Source organism: Branchiostoma floridae, chromosome 6 (assembly GCF_000003815.2).
Source record: "Branchiostoma floridae strain S238N-H82 chromosome 6, Bfl_VNyyK, whole genome shotgun sequence".
Taxonomy (NCBI): domain Eukaryota; kingdom Metazoa; phylum Chordata; class Leptocardii; order Amphioxiformes; family Branchiostomatidae; genus Branchiostoma; species Branchiostoma floridae.
The window spans coordinates 27,760,425-27,782,080 of NC_049984.1; the positions used below are offsets into that span (position 1 = coordinate 27,760,425).

The following is a 21,656-nucleotide window of genomic DNA, read 5'->3' on the forward strand; positions in this document are numbered from 1 at the left end:
CTATGCTGAATTTTGAATATCTAATTTACCATTCGCCAGACCCGGACTACTTAGCTTTGAATGCTTGACAGTAACTCTTAACTAAAACTTGAAGTTTGAAAGTTACAAGTACTTACGTTTAATTTATCCCTGTTCTTATCGTCCTTCTTCAGCCACTCACCTGGTGGAATGGGGTTCTGTACCGGGTCTAAAATAGAAACAGCCATAACAAACTGTAACCATATGCACATGGACATAAGTATGGACTAACGGAGCAGGGCGAACATGAGAAGACATTCAAGAAAACACGACTTAAAATAAACCAACAGTTCCGCACCTCTACTCAGTGTATAATAGTCTCTATTTTGGCTAAAATATCATAGAATCTCGGCACTATTACCTCTTGCTGGTGATGGCGTGCTAGTTCTCGGCACATTTTCCTTGGCCTAATTCGACAAACGATGTCGATGGGCTCCAGTATTTGGACCCCGCGTGCTGCCCTCCAAACCCGGCGGGGTTCCGACGGCATGTCCCGCCGCGGGTCGAAGCTCTGGTCCCTCCTGTCGGCCAGTGGCTGCCCTCCAAACCCGGCGGGCGGGAACCAGTGGCGTGCCCTGACATGACCATTGAATTGTACACGTTTGTCATAATACTTTTAGATATTATAAGGCCCTAAGTTGGGAGGTTACGTACGAATGTTTAACTGGCGTTTTGCTATCCGTCCATACAGTGGCACATCTTGGCGGGTTGGTCGCTACGGGGTATCTGCGATGACATCACTGTAAATAATGTCAAGAAGAGCTATTTCAAAACATGATACACAAGGGTAAATTTATATAAAACGAAATGGTAATCGACATGTTCAGAAATTACAATATTCAAAGACCCTACCTGATATCTTCATTGTTAAGCCATTCGTCAACCATGGCGGCTCGTAGGCGTATGGCCAAATTCCCCTGATTGATGGCACTTAAAGACTGCAGTGATGGACATGTCTAGAAAAAGTGAGGACAAGTGGCAGTAGACCTTTGTACCAATTTTCTCTTCTCCTAGAAGCTGCAGGAGCTGAAAACTGACGGACATAAGCAGCCAGCTTCCATCTGCTTTGGAGGGTACACGTACCAAACGAAGGGCAGCCAAATTGTCATCAATGCTGCTTTCACCATTATTCTCCTTTTTAGTCATGTAAAGTTTTGCCTAGAAGGTCCAATACTAGTAGTCCAATACACTATCACATGCTTCGTTTGCATCAATTGAGAGATAGCATTGTGTCTTACAGTTTGTGAATATTTTCTAATGTGGTGGTTTATTTTATAATGGAATCCGAAAGAACTATGAGAGTTGACGGTATTTATGTTTTTTTTACAGTTTCGGTCGTTTTGAAGGTGGTCGGCACTTTGAGCAGCCTCTGTTGCCAGGGTGCCTGGTAGCAAAACAGCAACTTTGTTGAACTCCCGTCCACCCGTAATCGACTAGCCCTGTATTTGATATTGAATTCGGTCAGGAGATTTGACAAACTTAGACTCAATTCTCCGAATAGGTAGAAAACTTGCAGGACCTTCTGTGTCAAACACTGTTGGATGCCACGCTTGTACAGGCTTTCCACAATGTGTAGCCTGGTAGCCTAGAGTACGATTGGGTCTTTGCAACCAGGTGACTTTAAGACACCTCATGTTCCAATATGATTGGTCAACTATGTCAAGAAGGTGCCGTTCCTTGTCAAATTTTCTCATGATCTGCAATTGAACGTATTGACTATTACTGTTATGAATTACGCAGTACAGCAAGACTCGGTATTTGTTTGAAGGCAAGAAAACAATTTATTCAATGGTAAATCATATTTGACTGAAGAAAGCTGAGTTTGTCAGCAAGAAAATACAACAAACAGCACAAAATCAATGTCAGTATCTTGCAACTCTAATCATAATGTCTTTTAGAATAAGTTCTAGCTGGTGTAGTTACACAGTAATAAAGCTGACAGATTTGAGAATAAGTTCTAGCTAGTCAGCGTAGTTACACAGTAATACAGTTGACACATTTATAAAATCACAGGGTAACAAGTGGCAGCAGTACACATCAAACATATAAAACCAACGGCAACATATGGATGTGGCAGAAGTTATACTGGGAGGGGATGCGAGCCCTCTCCCAAACCACAAACTGTACTTATTATCCAGCCCAGTGAAAAGGCGGACCACAAGACTGCTAAACATATCATCATTGAAGAAACTTGCATACATTATGTACCTCAGTCAAACTAGTCCTGACTACACTCCAACTGTGGGGATGGCTGATCATTGAAATGTCCACAGTTATGACACAAGTAGGGATCAGGATCAGCGTTTTGCTTTTTTCGAATTCCTCTCTCTTATCATCAGTGTTGGCACCTAGTATACTACCAACATGGAAGAAGCAGGGCCGTGGTCCGTAGGCAACAGCTACAAGCTGCCCTGGCTTTACCTGAAATGACGAAATTTTAGTTGTCAGCAAGACATTGAAAGCAATATTAGATTATCTTGTAAATGACTTGAATGTGTCCCATTCCGACAATTTACTGACTAGAAATTGGAACGTAGACGTACCTTTGTTTTCAGAACAAAGTGTGGGATGGAGGTCTTGTCCTGATCCATCCTATCTATGATGATGGAGAGTTGTGATGAGCTATATGAGGGATAATCAAGGGAGCTGTGCACCTTGCCTCAGTCCACCCGTCGCTCCATCCTATACACAGTAGACTCGTTTCTACTACAACTCGCACCAGGCGTTGTATATCTTAAGGAGATAACGTAACGGGTGAGGTTGGACTGGTGTGACAAGGTCACGAACGACTGGCTGAGGCGTTTCTAATTGATACCCATTTTTTCATATTTAAACTTAATGCTGGCAAGAAAATGTTGCGCTAAAATACGGTATCATGAATATAAGAAGTAGATGGCTTGCCTCCCTCTTCTTGGTGTGGACACCATTCAAGTACCACTAGAGCTTCTGTCTTTGGTCCCGCAACCCATTCGGAAACTTGTCCGTTTTCATTGCAGCCACCATATTTTTACATAACATCGTAAATAGTAACAAGATAGTTTCTAAACGCCGACAAAATTTCAATAGGATAGAGACGTATTTTACTACAAAACTCTTATACCGTAACACAACAAAACGTGTATATAGCATCACAACTAAAACGGCAAATCCTTAAGTAGCAAAGTCTCTATGTAGAATATTAGACACAAAAACGTGGGCTGAAAATTGAATGGGGAAATCACATAAACACTAGTTCTTTAATCTGCGTATCTGGAATCACTCCTCAAATCCAAAGGAGTTTCTGGAGTCGATGCCCGTACACCTACCTGTCAAGACGTTGAGGGTGAGACGTGAGGGTCTTCCTACAAATGGGAAATAACATTATTATTACAAAGTTAACAAAAATTGACTATGTATCAGACAGACACAGTACACCAGTCTTTGAAGAGGAACAAACACACCTCTTCTATAATGTCAGTATACCGTATGCTTTCCATACACATGATTCAAGGAATACTGGATCAGCTGTATAAGTTTTTGGTATCCTCCATCATGGAAACTGAATTCTCCTTTTTTTTAAATTACTAAACAGTGTATTCAACAGGGCTTGTTTGACCACTGTCTTGTGGCCACTGCCCACAATGCCACCCATCTTGTATTTCTCAGCCACCTCATTGACAAGGGCGAAAACGTCAGGTGTGGCGACTGCCACCTCGATGTGCGTGGCAAACTTCGCTTTGGTCACCTCTGCCGGATTCTGTAAGATATTCACACAGACAAGACGTCAAATAGGTGTTAATATATCCATGTAATTATCGCTAATGTGAAAGATATCATCTTGTTGTGAATAGATTTTATACATTAGTCGACTATCATTTATCATTTTTTTTTTAAATTTACCTCGACCATTTTTTAAAAATGATTTTAAGGGCTTCCTGGTGCCACTTTTTTTGCTTCTTGTGGAACTTGTCCGCAGGCGTTGACTCCGTGGCCTTGTGAAAAGTCAGGAAGGACGGCCGCAGCTTTCCTACAATGTCCATGAAATGCCCGTCTGACCTAGTGGCACGAGTAAGAATGAAATAGAAGTGAGAGAGTAATCAGTGTCAGGACTATTAAAAATGGCGGTCATCAGCAGTGGTCATCAGAATTTTTTGTCGAAACGTTCTTCTACGAAGTGATTACAACGTAAACATCTTTCCTGATCGTAAACTAGCGCTAGCTTTCGTACTGGGTGAGATCACGGTCACTATAGCTCGTTCCATATTTTAATACAAACAACGTGCAATTGGCTCATTGCCATACTTACAATTTACAAATGAATCTTGACAAGTTTTCCGACAACCAGGAGCGGATATAAATTTGTACAACTTTGGAAGCCCCTTTGACATGTCATTGAGGGCTTCTTTTATAACTCTCGTCTTGGATATCCGTTTTGTTACAACTTACAGCGAAAACTATCCCGGAAGTCTTTCAGGGGCCAAGTGTACTTTCCACTCTTGTCTTGGAACTCGCGAAGATCCGCCACGCCCAGCGGCCCATCCCTTTGCCGCCACACTTTTGTTTCCAGCTCAGTAAGGGCTGTATCTGCATATGTTGCAAATCCAATTTGTGCATTGCAATACATATGATTCATTTTTGACAAACTGTCCAGTTGCTGTGTGGTCAGTCTCCCAGTTCTCATGCACATCTGGAAGTATTTCTTGTCTATACTCTTTAACAATCTGGTTGAAGCGCTTCTGACTTCCGGCGTCATCTTCCATGGTGTTCTTAAAGGCAGACACCAACTCATCATACTTGGCTCCTACCTTTTCTGGTGACGCTGTCAGCTGTGCAATCTTGCTGCAAGTAAACGTGAATGCCTCAAGCTGCTCTCCTGCAACCCCACTTGTCACTTCAACATCAACTGTTACTGCCTGTGATAGAGGATGGTAGATGGTGGCGCCAGGTGGTAAATGATACGCGACAAGAGAACTACCTGTTCTGCCTGAACTTCGCGCAATCTTTGTCGAAGTGTCCTTCGGCGCCACGGTGTAGCAACCGAGGCTGGAACCCTGTTGGGGGCGAAATGAATGATTCTGACCGCTATTGGTCGCAGTAGAGGAGGAGAAAGGCCTATTGTACCTGCGCTGTTCCTCCTCATTGCTGGAGAAGGAAATGGCGTTATTAGAATGAAATAGGCGGACAGCAGACCAGGAGGCCTTGTCCGCTAATATGATATTTTTATAATGTCCCTATTACGGGATTCCAGCTCACCTGCCGCCTGATCCAAGATGTTGTTCTTTGCTGCGAGCGTCACATACTAGATATAAGAAAGGACGCCAAGCCGAATTTGATTGCTCTCGTCAGTGTCGTGTTGTATTGATCATTGCTACACTAGAATCACAGTGCACACAATGCTATACAATGGTCTATACAAGGTCTACACAAGTGTATCTTCGATTGTCAAGTTACAATTACAGGAATGTGCTTATTACAGGAGTACCGTTACTAACATGGCTACTACAGGTTATGCGTGTACTAACCATGGGCAATAGGCCTCGGAATTGTGTTTTTTGTTGAGTAACAGGAACCCCGCCGCGCTGTTTGCCACGGTAGTCCGCCGTGTACCGCCAATCCGGAAATGCCTCCTCAGATGCTCCCGTCAAAGATTACTATCTTCTTAGTGCGAGTATTTCCCGTCATCCTTTGCGCCGCCTTTCCCCTAACTTTAAATGTTGGATGGGTAAGCAACCGATCTCCCTGATGTGCGTTACCACTTCCGGTGTTTTCGATCATCTGTGTTGTGGTGTGGGATCGTACGGCGGGCCCGTTTAGGCGCCTTGTCGGTTTCCGTGGTACTATTTGAGAAGTTTGAGGGTTTCAACACGCTGACAAAAGCTACGCTGCACTGCAGATACGTTTTGACCGTGTTTTTTCCACTGCTTTCGTCTGATTTTCGTGATCGGTAACGTCGCCAACCCGAAAGTAAGAACTGAGATAGGAATACCAACTTCCTTAGGAATACAGATCTCGTGAAACAGATGGCATTTTAGCGATTATTTAAGTATTGACCGAGAATAATGAATAATGCATCAATGATTATAACGATTACATGTGGTTAGTGCCAGCGTTTTGGTAAATATACTAGCTACCGATGCGTTTTTTTACGACGACGTGGTGTGGCCGCCGCCGTACTGCTGGTAACGCAGTGACCCGGAAATCGGCTAAAATTCAATGGCGTTTATTTTAATTTGAAATGACTAATATGTGCTCTTTGTACGTTAAATGGCCTCCAAATAACTCGACGAACATAATTCACTTGAAAGTTTTGACTTAGATATTAGAATTTTGCAGAAAACGGCGATAGTGGAAAAGGCCTTTCCCACCTAGCTCGCTTCGCTCGCCGCGCGGCTTCGCCGCGCTCTAAATCGGCTACGCCGATTGGTCGGCTTAGCCGACCTTCGGGTGGAAAAACTCCTGCGCCGATTGGTCGGCTTCGCCGACTTCCCCGACCTTCGGGTAATCCCCAACCCCGGCAATGCTCAGCGATACGGTGTACGGGCGAATCAAAGACAATTCCTTGGCCTACCGCCTATGTACTAACCCAGGGTCCTAAGCAGCGACTAAAGGTTCAAACAACGTAACAGAGGTTACGCTGGCTACTCTACTATTGGTTGCTATTTCCAGTCCGTTCTTTAAAATATGGTTTAATCCCCACAGCTATCCACGGGCTTGCCCTGGCCTCCCGGGCAGCAACTCCACGTGTGACCTGTAATTATTATTTGCACAGATTTCAATAATTTTTTAAGTTATAGCAGCATACATCATTTAAGGTATCGAACAATTCTCAACCAAATGAATCTTTGAAAGCACTAAATTTCCAGGACATGGCATTTTCGACATGCCCGCGTCACCACTTTCTCTTTGCGTGCCACCAACACATCCAGTTTACCATCCATTGGCCCCAGGTCTCTCAACATGGTCTGGAATGGATTTTCCCCCAATCCCTGGAGCGCGGGGATAATCAGTGCCCTATTCAGTTCCGACGTTTTTTTGTTGTTGCCAAATCTTGGTCTAAGACTTGGTCTAAGGCGTGCTTTACCGCGTCCTGGTAGTGGGCCTGCTCCAGCATCTCGAACATTTCGCACACTGATCCCAGCTCTCCCCAGTTTAGACCAGCCCTTTTTAACATTTCTGTAATCAGGCCTCTTAGGGGGAGGGTGGTGCTCCCTCGCGGCGGAGGAGGGAGGGGCAACTGAAGCAAGGTCGGGGTGTGCTGCATAGTAAGCTTTTACACCTGATTGCACCTTAGTAGCAGCTTGGACTTTGGTCGTGGAACCAAAGCACTTCGCAGCTAGGCTGCAGAGAAGGTTGGGGTCTGATTTATAAGCGACTTCCTCCTCTGCTAATGATTCAAAGTCCTTTGCTCTGACATGCCCGCCCCTCCTCGCCACCGAAACCAAATTATCGATAAGTGCCATTACATTGTCTGATACAAATAAAGAGCGTCGGTGGAAAGAACAGTAGAGGAATATCTCTTTCAAAAGTCCCTCTGTGAGGGACGGTCTGTTCCTCAAGTCTTGAACCTGTCTCTGGAGATCAGAACGTCCTGGAGTAACCCCAACGGAAAATCTATTCAGTTTGGACAGGGGGTTTCTATACATACCAGAAAAAAGATCTGTACTCCCTCATCAAAACAATTTTTCTTCTTTCCTAAAATCCGTTCAACTCATTCTGCTGTAAAATACAACAAGAGTTTCATGAATTGATCAATTTACCTGATTCAACTGGCTTCATCAGTACCCCTGGCTCCCCTTTATCACACGACTTAGAAATTGTGGAGTTTAAACTATAATTTAAGATCAAGTCAACTAGCCACTTTATCCATATAAAACATTACAGTCGTGATGTGTTGTTTTGAAACAAAATGTTGTAACCTGTGTAATTCCGAAGTGTATCAGGAAACGTGTCTCTGATCCTCCAGACAACACAACTAGGTATAACTACCCCGTTCCCCTCCCCTAGTCGGCCATAGTACCACAACACCCACTGTCTGTATGCAGCATGGCGAAACCCTCTGTGGTCTGCCCCAGGTTCCTGGCCATCCTGTAAGACCAAGAGGTCATTTCTGGCCCATCTGGCTATCCTCAGCACTGGACGGTCAAGGATGTACAGGTCCACGTCCTAGAAAAAGGAAAGAATGCTTTCATGATAATATGTTGATATGTGCTATGTACATATATTCTTGTTTGATATGTTTACTAGTACTTTTTTTCTGTGTATGTTTGTTTTTCCAAGCTATATAACATAAACCAGTTACTGCTGTATGAAATGTTCTAGTATAAAGAATACATCAGGCTTGAGACTGTATAAGTTGGATTACGATGTTTCTTGAGTCGGCGTAATTTACACCTTGATACTGTAACTGGGGCTGCTCCTGATTTAGTCCTGTGTAAAGGAACATAAAATTAACTGTCACTGTAAATTCTAGTCAGGACCTAAAATACATTGACTGAATTTTACATCATTCATCATGTCTGTACAATGAATAGCTATGGTTACCTCTTACATCCAGATCCAGTGGTACACATCCACTTCGACGTCTGCATGCCGTGGCTGCATCTCAAGCAGCAGGGTAACTACGTTTAAGGAAATGATGATTCTTCTTACAATGGAGTTTCAAATATGTAATCTAGCATACCTAAGAAGAATAGGCGCGACATGTGTAAACAATACATAGAACACAGTCAAACTACACGAGTTGCTAATATCTGATTATGGAACATTATGAGAATAACAGTGTGCTGCTTCAAGAAAATATGGCATTGTCTCGTTTTTCTAGGGAAATGTATATAATTTGACAATGATACTGTAAATTCGACTCAGTCAGACACAGAGACAATTTTATGTCACACTTACGACTCGCGGATTTGCTCTGCTGCGCTCAGGTCGACGAGGCACACATTGCCCCACCTCACATTATTCGGACTGTTGAGGCTCTGTTTAGACAAGGAGAGCATAGTTCACTGCAATGTCATCATAGCAACATTGAGATACATATATGTATGCTTAAACGCTGTTTTATGCGGTACGTACACCCTGTCCGTCCCAGTAAGTACGTGTTCCCCAAATCCCATTCTCACTCAAACATGGTTATGTGCCACATCAAATCAACGTTACCACAAGCGGCGATTTGGTGTGCGAATAAGAATAAAGGGCATCATAAATTAATTCCAAAACGTTCAGCACATTGTACCTGTTGCAAGCTTAGAACATGATACTTTCTTGTTCATGGTTTAGCCGACGTATGTGCAACATACGTCTCACAGGCCTTTGCTACTAAGTAGACGTACGAACTCATACGTTAACTGTATCCAGTACCGATCTGCTGGGTCAGATCGCGTACACAGGGCCTAAGTTTTACCATAGATACTAAAGTTTCGTTTAGCTATTATCACATGTGACTTGATACATCTCTTTGCCTGACCAAGATTTCCTTCCGTTTTAGCACAGTTTTATACGGTTTAAACGTCGTTTTCCTATTTTTGTGTGATATAAATAGCCACAGTTGTCCTTCTGAGAAAGTTTTTGGTCATAAGAGTTGTATACGGTTTGAACATCGCCTTTTTACAAGTGTGGTAAATAATGGGAATAAAAGACACAGCGCAGAACAAAAGCTAGTTTTCAAAGTTTTTATTTAATACTGAAACGCGGCTAGTTGTGTAGTTGTGCGGCTAGCTTCAGTCCTGGCCCTGTGTAGTTGTGCGGCTAGCTTCAATCCTGGCCCTGTGCAAATAAACCAGAAGAATACACGTAAGACTAAATTCTAGTCAGGATAAACCAACACATTGTGTCAACATCATTTATTATTTGAAAAGTTATTTCCTACAATTCAGGCTGTTAAAGTTATAGTTACCTGGTAGACATAAACCCGGACAGCCGTCCCTATGGGGTACTCGGAGCTGATCTCCAGCCTAAGTTCGGTTGTAGGTTACGTGATAGACATAAACCCGGACAGCCGTCCCTATGAGGTACCCCCAGCTGACCTCCAGCCTAAGCTCGGTTGTAGGCTTCAGACGGATTCCTCGCAGCATGGCGCTAGAAAAAAAAGATAAGTCATCTTTAGAATCGAGTTTCAACGTGTGTTGATTATCTCATTACGTATTCCTGCCGGTATACCCTGTTGTAGCTGCTGAGTGTTAGCAATAGGTTTAACAACCTTTTCCACTGGGCGGAAGAACTGTTACCAGGTCGGTAACAAGAAACAGCCCCCACGAATGACTGTTAAACCAACTTTCTGTGTAATCCAGAAAATACTTGTCTGCCTGGTTGGTACCTGGAATCTTCTATTGGGCCAAAATGGAAGTATACGGTTTGGCAATCTTGTTGCAATTCTGATAGGGCTTCATTAGTGCATGAGGGATATACCCTGCAACATATCTCAGTACCTGCTCTTCATCATGACTCATCTAGTAATTTCAAGTTATATTCAAAATCATATTCACGAGTATATATCTTTGTACAGTAATGGTAGTTTTTGGGACACTGTTGTCTCTTTCCTTAAGTAAATGCTGGCTATTTAAGTTATGTAAAAGTGGCAAAAGTTGAAGTCATTGGTCGCTTATGACTATGTGAGGCCCTACTTTTTGAGCTTCATTCTCCTACGTTGTCGCTTTACGTTTCCTTCCCCTTCGTTTCTTTGATGACACTATGTGTTAAAAGACACCGGACCGTAAGTTGCCTTAATGATTTTTATCTTATGGTGAACTTATGGGTGACATATACAGAAATGTCGGTTTTGTTTGACAGATGATATTAGATGTAGAACAGTTTGTATTACCTTTGAAAGTCTGCTCTGACCCGACATGCTTGACGACAATCTGTGGGTTCTCGCTTGTGCCACCAGTGCTCAACATCACCATCCACTCCTTGACCGTGACTAAGAATACCAAACAGATAAAATTACTGAATAAAAGTTGAAAAAAAAATCGAGACAAAGGCAAATAAGCAAACAGACTACCCTTATCTTTCTTAGAAGTTCTTTTCATTCAAGTGTCTACTATTCTATACTGGGCCATTGTGCTATGTGCACTTTCCAGTGTGTACAACACAATAATCTTTAATATTTTTTTTGTTCTGTAATGCATTTTTCGGGACTTAAACCTTTCAACTTATGTGTCACACATGGAAATATTGATAACACCTAAATATTTTTGCGTGCTTGTTTTTGTTCAACTTTTTTTAGAAACGGAGGAAAATTGATGCGCGAGGAGATGATATCCAAATGGAGTTAATTAAGGGTTAATGACCCGCCCCGAGGTGTACATGGTGTCATAACACCTGGTCCTTTGCTATAACCACCTCATAAAACCTCCGAGTGAGCGAATGGTTTTAATACTAAGACATCTATCGTACCATCACTGCTACACTCCTTCAGCCCGAGACTATTATGACTTGTCCCTGAGCTGGCGCACATGCTCACTACGCTGTCCTCGAAAACAGCTGACCCTACGACCCTACCCTAAAAGTTTCCCTACGAATTACGGCAAATTAAAAAGGCCGCCTACGCCTTACGGAACAGAACCTCCTTAGCCACGTGCGGCAAAATTAAAGGTCTTCATTTTTCAGTATTAGCTGTGTTATGATTACGTTGTTTGGGGTAACTGAAAGTCACGAAAAAAAGTTTGCATTTTCTGTGTTATCCTAACATCTACTCTCCAAGCAGAGGTTGAGTCGCGTAGATATAGTAGTAGTTGGAAAAATCACACCGGCACTACTCGTATTTTTTTCGACCACTACTATATCTACTCAACCTCTCCTTGGAGAGTACTAATATCCACAACCACTCCGTTTTGACAAACCCTTTGTGAGCCTCGCTACCCCACGCCACCGAATACCCTACTTAGACAGGATGTACACAAGTGCCGCCAGAAAATAGTTCCACTGAAGAAGGTAGCATTTATCGAATTAGTAGTTTTGTCACTCCAAGCAGTGCGCCGTGCATATAATCTACCACCATTCCTCCAATAAAATCAAAATGTGGTACTATGGCCAGCCAAGTACAACCTTTTGTTCCAAGGACCTGTTGGATTGAAAAAAAAAGGTAAAGGACATTGATTATTACCGCTCGGGTTGAACATATTAGTGATTTATAAAAAGTCAATATTTCTATCAACAGACATTCACAGTACATAATTCCCCCTCCCTTCCCACACACCAACACCCAATTTGCTTAAAATGCAGTGATTATCGTGGGCACACAGGTGTTTGCCTGTAAGTCACTGACGGTGCTGGATTTTAGCAATTCTGCACCATTTCAATAGTACTTCACACAAAGCTGGGAAAGAAGGAATTAATTGATGACAGGTGCCCGTGCAGCAAAGATTGTTAGAGAAATTAAGGTAACGAAGAACAGTACTAGAGAAGTACATGTACATGTACACTTATTCTCATTGCTTTACATACCTTACACAACTAACGTTATGCTTCGCTTTGACTTATTTGGAAAAAAATCAAAAGGACATTATAAACAAATTCAATTATCTTACATCTGCGTTTTTATATAAATCCGGCTGCAGCATGGGCTCTTGGCTGAATGGGTATTGATGCTTTGTACAGTTTGGATTACAGTCTAGATACAGTTTTAATAGATCCGAGCACCAGTGGCCCTGCCGCGACAAGTTGTCCAGCTCTTGTTGGAACGCCCAGAAACCGCCCGGGACTGTGATGTGGAACTTCTCCGAGTGAGCCCTGAGCAGGTGTCGAGTTAAACCCAAGAGCAAAGTTAACGCGTAGCAGGCATCCTCGTTTATAGCGTCTTGTCCCCAGGTTTCTCTCGGTAGCTTGGCTGCTTCCATCATCCAGGAATTTGATCAGGCATGACTTGTTGTTTGAACTGGACAGAAACGTTCTCCATTGTTTGGTTTGATGTCCGCCGGTTATGGTTTTGTACTGTAATGCTGTACTGGACCCACGCTTCAACCTCTCATCATCATTGATGGACTGGTTCCGCAAGTCCTGTCACTGTATAGACGGCCCCGTCGCTGTTTGCAGAATCGCTTTCACTGCACGACTTGATTCTTTTTCTTTCATTTGCTTTGAGAGAGGGATTCAGGCAAGTATGAAATAGTTGAGTTTTTATAACGAGATGTACGACACAACGGAGTCTTTAGCTTGTGTGAGTTGCGAATTGGAGTACAAAATGCCATATCCGCCCAGGAGACGTCACAATCCCATCAGGAAGAGGTGCACAATGGGTGGGATTGGGGTTTCCCCTATGTATGCTGGTGTGGTCGCAGGGCGATCACACATCTCCATCCTCATTTTTGACGGAAGCATAACAGGTTCAGATTTAGTAAAGGTGCAGTATACACCACTTATGAACAAGAAGCTATTGTATACCTTTAAACCATATTGTAACGCCAAGCACAAAGGAGTTAAGAAAATTTTACCTACATGTTATAATTGGTTGGTATATATTACATCATGAATTTAATCTGTGATGTAATAGGTACATGATTCTTAAAGGGACAAGAAATGTTAATATATGATAGGAATTTAGAATAATTCCTACAAAGCAAGCAACAATGCAGCTATTTGGTTACAGACTTCGTCACCTTATGGTTTGCCTCAGGTCTCTGTACAACAGAAGGTGGTACTGGTGATTCCGCCCCAACCGGAACAGCGCATCATCAACTTCTTGGTTGGATGGTTTGGGCATGAGAGTTTCAACAAACTCAGTGGCCAGGTCCTACAGCTGGTCCAGGCTGTCTACATGAAACCCACTGCCTGTAAAAAAATGGTACGTTATCAAACTGTGAAAGTGCCCTGTTGTGGGTGGATTGGGGTTTCGGCCCGACTTCTCAAGTTCCCGATCTCGTTACATAACATCCAAGCTACTCGGGATAAGTCGTGCCTCTCCCGCCGGGGATTTTGTACTTGTCGCATCAGGATGACGGTGTCCTGGGAGGTGGCCCCGAGTGTTGGCATCGAGGCGGCGGTGCCTGACACGCATCGGCCCGGTGTATCATCCGCACAAGCACTGTTGTATCCAACTTTCGTCAGTATCTAATTTTCGTACTATGCCGAATCCTGGATATCCAGAAAACGTCCTGAGCAGAAGGACGATTCCTGGATATCCAGAAATCGTCGCAAACACGACGTTTCCTGGATAGACGACGGTGTTTATCCAGAACGTGTGCGTGGGGGTGGAGCTTCCTGTTTTCGAGGGCGGGAACTATTTTCATGTTGTTTTCGTGGTCAGAAGGCCGCCATCTTTGTATCTCCGGCGCAAGGGGTTTATGTAGAATTATTCTGTCAGCTCCTAGTGTTACAGAACTTAAACGAATGTTGATAATGATATTTTGATGTTTACAATTGTTACTTACGTATCAGGCCCAAAATGCTCTTTGCGTAATGAATTAACAAATGGCAGTCAAGATGGGATAAATTTACTGTTGTTTTCCGTATAGCGACACATTCACGGTAACGTGTTAATAGCATCCAGATGGCGTCCCTTTGTCACACAAGGCCTGGTCCACATCCTGGATATCCAGAAAACGGCTTGAACAGGAGGACGATTCCTGGATATCCAGAAAACGGCTTGAACAGGCTCAGGACGAATCCTGGATATCCAGAAAACGGCTTGAACAGGCTCAGGACGAATCCTGGATATCCAGAAAACGGCTTGAACAGGCTCAGGACGAATCCTGGATATCCAGAAAGCGGCCTGAACTGGAGGTCACTGTGGGTCATGCACGCACCGCAATGGTATCCTGTACCGCGGGTGTCCCGCAATACTCTGAACGCATGTTTAAAGACAACCGTTGTCCACAACGATAGATAATAACAGTCGCACGACTATATATGTGTGGCGTGTTTGAAGTTGTTTTTCGTGTAGCGTCACATTCTATTTACGTGTTAAAATCATTCAGATGGCGTCCTATCATGGGGAGGGCAGCGATCACTTCCGGGTTTTAATCTTTCGCAACTTGAGTCTGTCGAGGTCTCACGAGGTTGGCCCATATATGGAAACATGGGCGTGCATAATAATGTTTTCTGTCCTGTCAATCACCATGATTGACGGCACCGGAAGTACGAATCCTGGATATCTAGTTTTCGTCAGGTTTTTTGACGATTCCTGGAGCCGACGAAAAGTAGATGCGACAAGCACCGCGTACCTGTACTTGCACCTGTATTTATTCACGACCGGCTCAGGTTGACTAGCTCGGGTACTCTACTGACGACAAAACAACGCAATCGGGGTCTTTACGCAGACAAATCTACCACTAAAAGTACATAGACCATCACACGAAACATTCTTAGCATGTTAAAGTCTATCGTGTGATTTACGGCAAATATCGTCGTTAATTCAGTCCATATCGTCAATTGAGACAGAATAAAAATGGCGACCATACACACATGACGCTATTCTAGCAGCCATTGCGGCTTGTAAGCCGACGATTTCCTAGACAACTGGGTACTGGTTACAATTATTAGAATTTATTAATTGTACAATAACATAAAATGCACTGTAAGGTAAGATAAAAAACAGTAAAATCCTAAAATCTACAACAAAAACATTGATAGACAAAACATAAACAAAGTCCTCAATTTATTTACTACTGGTGGCTTGCAGGCGTGTACGCCGTTGTGTTTTTTAGTCGCTTACTTTGGTCCCTAGGGTCATCTGTCGTTTCGGATACACGGGAGCTGAAGACTGAGACAGAGTTGGCATGATGAGCGAGGTGACTGTGTTCTTCAACAGAGAAAGGCGGGTGGGTGACGAGAAAGTGGATCTATCTTGGGCCCAGCTCATTGCAATTAAAACATTTCCCCTTCGGGCCATCCCTTTGGGGGTTGGGGGCCTGAAAGGCCGGCCCTTGCCCTGCCGCCCACCAAACCCTCCGCCAGAGGCATTTGTTGGGAAAGCTAGAGGCACAGGCCCTTGACCCCATGCCTGGTCATGATAGCCGGGTGCCGGTGGCATCCAGGTCGGGGTGGGGGGCATATGCATGGCCTCTGCTCGTCGTAGCTCCGCCGGGCTTTCTCCGCCTCCTCCGCGAAACGGAGCTCCTCCTTTGTCATTTTTGCTACGTATTTTCTTATGGTCGGGCTGGCGGCTGTACCCGCAAGGAAACTCTGCACCTCCTTAAACCGCCTAGCCTCTTGTGGCCAGCCTCCTTGACCGCCCTTACCAGCCTCCTCACGGCCGTTTGCATCCTGGCCGGATACAGATGGATAAACGGGTCCTGGCAAACCCGCTTCACCCGCCGTAACTGGCACTCCACCTCATCATCCTACAAAAGACCCCAAAACACATCGGATCTTAGAGGTTTAGTCACTCAAAGTTACATGCATTAACCTCCCCACCACTGTGTGGTCGGTGGTCACATGGTGTCAATTAAGTTTCACCCGACGACTTCGTGGGAGACATACTGTCCTTCATTGTTATCTACTGGACCTAGAGCCTGTTCTGTATTGTTGTTGATAAACGATCATTAATATTATTAGGGGAGCTCGAATCTATCTATCGGACTTCCTTTGATTCAATAATTGTAGAAATAGGCAAAACTATGGAGACTGATTGCCGCTATCGAGAAATTCTAGTTCCCACGAGGTCAGTTCCTGTGGTCAATTATTCACATAGTTTACTCGATTTCTTGTTATGTTTTTCATTGGAGCGATATCGTTTCCGGACTCTTACTATATTTTCCGGATTTCCCTGATTAAACAAGAAAACTCAAAACAGTACAATGAGCATGCATTTGTCAGCCTCATACACATATATCGTTAGGAATTATAACGTTGATAATATCAGCATTATTCCCTCAAATGCCTACTACAGTAGTACAATATTCAGCAAGCAACACATGGCCTGATCCAGCAACAAATGGCCTGATCCTTGTCTAGTGCAAACACCATCAACAAGTATACTGTATAGTTAAAATTTTCATGGATTCTTTTAAATCTCAACCTAACTATGAGCTGAGCAGTAGTGTTGAAAATAGACCAGATCAGTTAGTTTAAAGACATGCATGTGTATTATCTCTAGATCTTCCGCCACGTAAAGACTCACCAGACGCAACGTCCTTCTCACTGTTGAGTGGGGGCTAAATTTCGATATTTAGGCTGCCTATTCTTAACAATTGGAATCATGGGAGAAAGAGGCTGTCAAAAATCACCTACCTGACTTTTAGAACATGAAAAACTCACATTGGCATGGTTATCCAGCCTCTAAAGTGTAATTTGATGAGAAAAAAAGGAAAAAAATTTCGGCGGAATTTTATTGTACGGGACCGAAACATAGGTCGTGACCTTTTCACCCCTTTTCACTGCCTGTAAAAAAACACCAAAACACCTGACTTCTAAGGCCTACTGCAACCACAAATATCAATAAAAATCTGTTTTTTCAACATAATATATTTTTTTAATATATATTTATTTGCAAATCCATGCCCGTAGGCTAATTGCAATGATACAGACAGTGAAAAGTAACAAGTGTCTATTCTAAATACACACACGTCAGCTATCTATGTACATGCTTCTACTTTCTTTACTGGGAGGTTTGACTTCTTCTTTGGAGGCAGTGGCTGATGAAAAGTCCCACTTCTTTAATGATTAGTGGGTTCTGTGATTTTAACAGAAATATAGTTTTTTTGAGGTCTACTAACTGGTGAAAAGTTGGAAATAATGTTTTGATTGTGTCAAAAAGGTTGTTTCTTTCGTCCTCATAATGGGGGCAGTTACATATAAAATGTATTTCATCTTCCACTGCATCCGTCGCACAGTATTTACACAATCTATCTTGAACTGGCACTTTTTTATAACGACCCTTTTCTATCTCTAGTGAGTGAGCGCTGATTCTTATCTTACATACATTGGATCTCTTGTCAGCGTCGTTCTGGTATAGATAGGTTTCCATGGCATATTCGGTTTTGATATGTTTGTAAAATCTTAGTTTGCCGTTATCTTTAGACAATTGCTGGAAAAAGGTTTGGACATACACGTCTGACAGTCTTTTCCTTAACAATGTACAAATTTGTTTGTTGTCTATTCTAGAGTGAGCATAGTTCCATAGATAGGAATAACCATTATCATCAAGTATTTGTTTTACATGTTGGAGCCAAGTTTTCTTATGATTGTTTAAAGGTACATTTTGTTGACAGAGTAGTGCGTCTATTTGTAAAGGGTGTGTAGAGTAATCTAACTGTTTAAGGCGTAGCCAGTACTTAACTATGCGGATTGCTATATCTATGCCTGTTGGATAGACTCCGAGTTCTGCTCTACATGCGGAGTTACAGGAATTCCTGTGCACGCCAAGAATATTTTTACAAAAGCGGGTTTGGATATTTTCCACTGGGCAGTTATCTTTTCCACAGTCTATACCCCAAATCTCACTACCATATAACATTATGGGCTTAATACACGTATTGAATAGCTTAAGTAGAGTCTTGGGGGACATCGTTGAAAGAGGGAGAGGTTTGAGGCCGAATACAGCTTTACGTGCCTTTAGAGACAGATTCTTTTTAGCTAAGGAATAAGTACCTGACGAGGACAACGTCAGGCCTAGGTAGGGGTAGGAGTTTGCGATTTCGATGTTATCTACGCCAAATAAGAAATTTATGTTCTTGAGGAGTCTCCCTGATTTGTTAAAGATCACGGCTTTAGTTTTCTCTAGGTTCACCTGCAGTTTCCATTTTTCGCAGAAGGAATGAAGCCTGTCAAGGGCACATTGTAAGCCGGTTTCAGACTCTGAAAGTAGTACTACATCATCTGCGTAAAGTAGACAAGAAACGAGGAGGTGGTGTAGGGAGGGTGGGTCGCAGTCGGGGGTATCTAAATCTTTAACTAAATCATCTATAAATAAGCTGAAAAGAGTAGGACTGAGGTTGCATCCTTGCCTTACACCTCTGTCAGTTGTAAACAGTGGTGTAAGGCCGGTAGGAGTTTTAACACATGTCATCGGATTAGAGTACATGGATTTAATCAATTTGTAGAACTTGCCGCCTATGCCCAGGTTAAGTAGTTTGTAACGTAGACCTTCTCTCCAGACGCAGTCAAAAGCTTTTCTGAAGTCTATAAAGCAGGTGTAGAGGCGTCTGTTGGTGTTGGTGTATTTTGATATCAGTGTGTCAATAACAAAGATGTTGTCGTTAGTTCCGAAATTCTTTCTGAAGCCAGTCTGGTTGGGGGAAATGAGGTTGTGATCATCTATATATTCGGTGAGACGAGTATTCATTATTGTTGTAAATAATTTGGCAAGGCAGCTAATTACAGAAATTCCCCTGTAATTGTTCGGGTCATCTTTTTGACCGCCTTTATGTACAGGTACAATGTGGCTTTCACGCCATTGTTGGGGAAAGTGCCCGGTTGAAAGGATTAAATTAAACAGTTTAGTTAATGGGTATGTAAGGATATGTGCTGCGCATTTTAGCATTTCGTTCAGTATAAGGTCGTTACCTGACGCTTTGTTATTCTTTAATTTGGAGATGGCTTGTCTAATTTCGTTCTGATGGATCTCGGAATCTAAGGGGTTGTAAATTCACGGGGGACAATCTACGTCATAGGTTGCAAAGACGTTTTCGACCGTCCGAAGGGACAATTTCGATGGTCGCGGAGATTGATTCGACGGTTGCAAGGGCAAATTCGACAGTTACACAGAAAAATTCGACGGTTACACAGAAAAATTCGACGGTTACACAGAAAAATTCGACGGTTACACGAAAAAATTCGACGGTTACACGAAAAAATTCGACGGTTACACAGACAAATTCGGTTTGCGGAGACAAATTCGACGGTCGGGGAGAAAACTCCGGTACTGAAGGGCCGTCCAGTGAGCGTTTTTGGTACCAGAGGCGAGGTAGGTCGTCCACAATTTCTTCTTCTAACGTCATCTAAGAGAGGTTTTGTGTAAACTAGCCTAGACTATCAGGTGACAGAGTATCTCTGGATCATCGGAAGCCAAAAGTTATCATCTTTTCATGTAATTGAGTCGAGATAGAGGGAGCGCCGTTGTTGAATGCCGACTTCCAATAGCAAAGTTATCGATGTCAACAGTTGACAAATACCGTATTTTGAGCGATTAAAATTAACATCGTCGACGAAATCCATATCGTCTAGCCACCGGGAGGTTCTTATCCACGAAATGAGACTATGGAAGCATTGTTACTACCCACATAGGGCGAAAATCAGAAGAGATAATAAGTTTTAGCGCTACCCCCCTCCCCCATTTGTCGACACGTACCACGTGTGGGAAATTTATATTTTTTTATATACTCAGGCGACAGTACGATATTCGTACTATGAGTGCATCTGCCCTGTCACCATTGCTATGGCTTTCTTGAAGGACTAACCGAATAGTCCATGCTTTAAAACTTCAAGGTGGATTGTTGTATCACTTGACCGCCCCCCTCCCACATTTTCCCTCCAGATGATGTTACAAAGTTTAGTAGCAAGACCACACATGGTTAGCATCTTTGTAATATTGTAATGCTGTGTACTATTTCCTTGTATAACGTTAATGGTTTTATGTAAATCAGGTAATAAGGTATGATGTTTATAGGTTATGTTTTAAATGTTTAGCTTTTGGTGTATATTTCCAGACAAAGACTGACCTTTTTTTTTAATTCACATTTCAGCCATGGAGTTTGACGGCTAGAACAGGCTTGTGCCCGTACAAGCTGAAGATGGAGAGCAGCAGCCTGTTCCAGCCGTCAACTCAAGTACCAAAGATGGTCAGGACACTACCCCAGAGTCATCTTCCTCATCATCTCAGTCCTCTGCTGTTGAGCAAGAAGGAGCTGACGTTACCACGCAAAAACAGTTACTATGCAACCTCTGCAGCACTGGAAAGAACTATTCAACTGTCAGTTCCCTGGCAGAGCACAAGCGAAGAATCCACGGTTTAGGGAAGGCTCCAGCTTTCCATTGCACCATCTGTGACAAGAACTTTGTGTATGGCAGAGACTTTCATGACCATCTGGCCAGTCACAACAAGGAGAAGAAGCATGTGTGCACTGTCTGTGGCAACAGGTACACAAGAAGGTCCAGTCTCCTACAGCACAGGAGACTGCATGACCCAGATGGACACAAATGCCACACATGTGAGAACTTCTTCCCAACAGACGCCAGACTGAAAGAACACCAGGTTGTCCACACTGGAGAAACTCAGCATGTGTGTGATGTATGCCAGAAGAAGTTTAAGTATAAAAGGGGCTTGATCACTCACATGAGACACTTGCATCCACAAGGGGATGAAACACCAGCAAAGTGCACAGTTTGTTCGAAAGAGTTTAAGTGTGAACAGTACCTGAAGAGACACATGTTGGCACATTCCGAAGTAAGGCCGTTCTTGTGCGACACCTGTGGGAAGGCATTCAAGTCTAAAGATGTCTTAAAGAAACATACTAAGACCCATACCCAACCCCAACCGGCAAAGTATGTGTGTGAGAAATGTGGCCATAGGTTTGATCAGGAGGATGAGCTAAAAGCTCATACACCTATCCACACTTAGAACAGTCTAGTTTTACTTTTAGCTCATAAGTTGTTTGTTTTCATGTTGTTCTAACATTTCAACAGCTATTCACATGTGGAGCTATGAGAATGTTGACTTTGCATTTATCTTGTAATATTACCTATAATGACTTTATTCAATTTGGTGTATATAACTGGTTATAGGG

The 21,656-nt window shown here is 43.0% G+C and overlaps 1 protein-coding gene across 1 annotated transcript; it reads left to right on the forward strand.

Annotated features, from left to right (window-relative positions):
• Window positions 1–13,123: 13,123 nt before the first annotated feature.
• On the forward strand, window positions 13,124–21,490 carry LOC118418277 (oocyte zinc finger protein XlCOF26-like). The gene is made up of 4 exons (XM_035824123.1): window positions 13,124–13,153; window positions 13,610–13,777; window positions 20,616–20,711; window positions 20,753–21,490. The coding sequence occupies exons 1-4, from the start codon at window positions 13,124–13,126 to the stop codon at window positions 21,488–21,490; spliced, it is 1,032 nt and encodes a 343-aa protein (XP_035680016.1).
• Window positions 21,491–21,656: the final 166 nt, after the last annotated feature.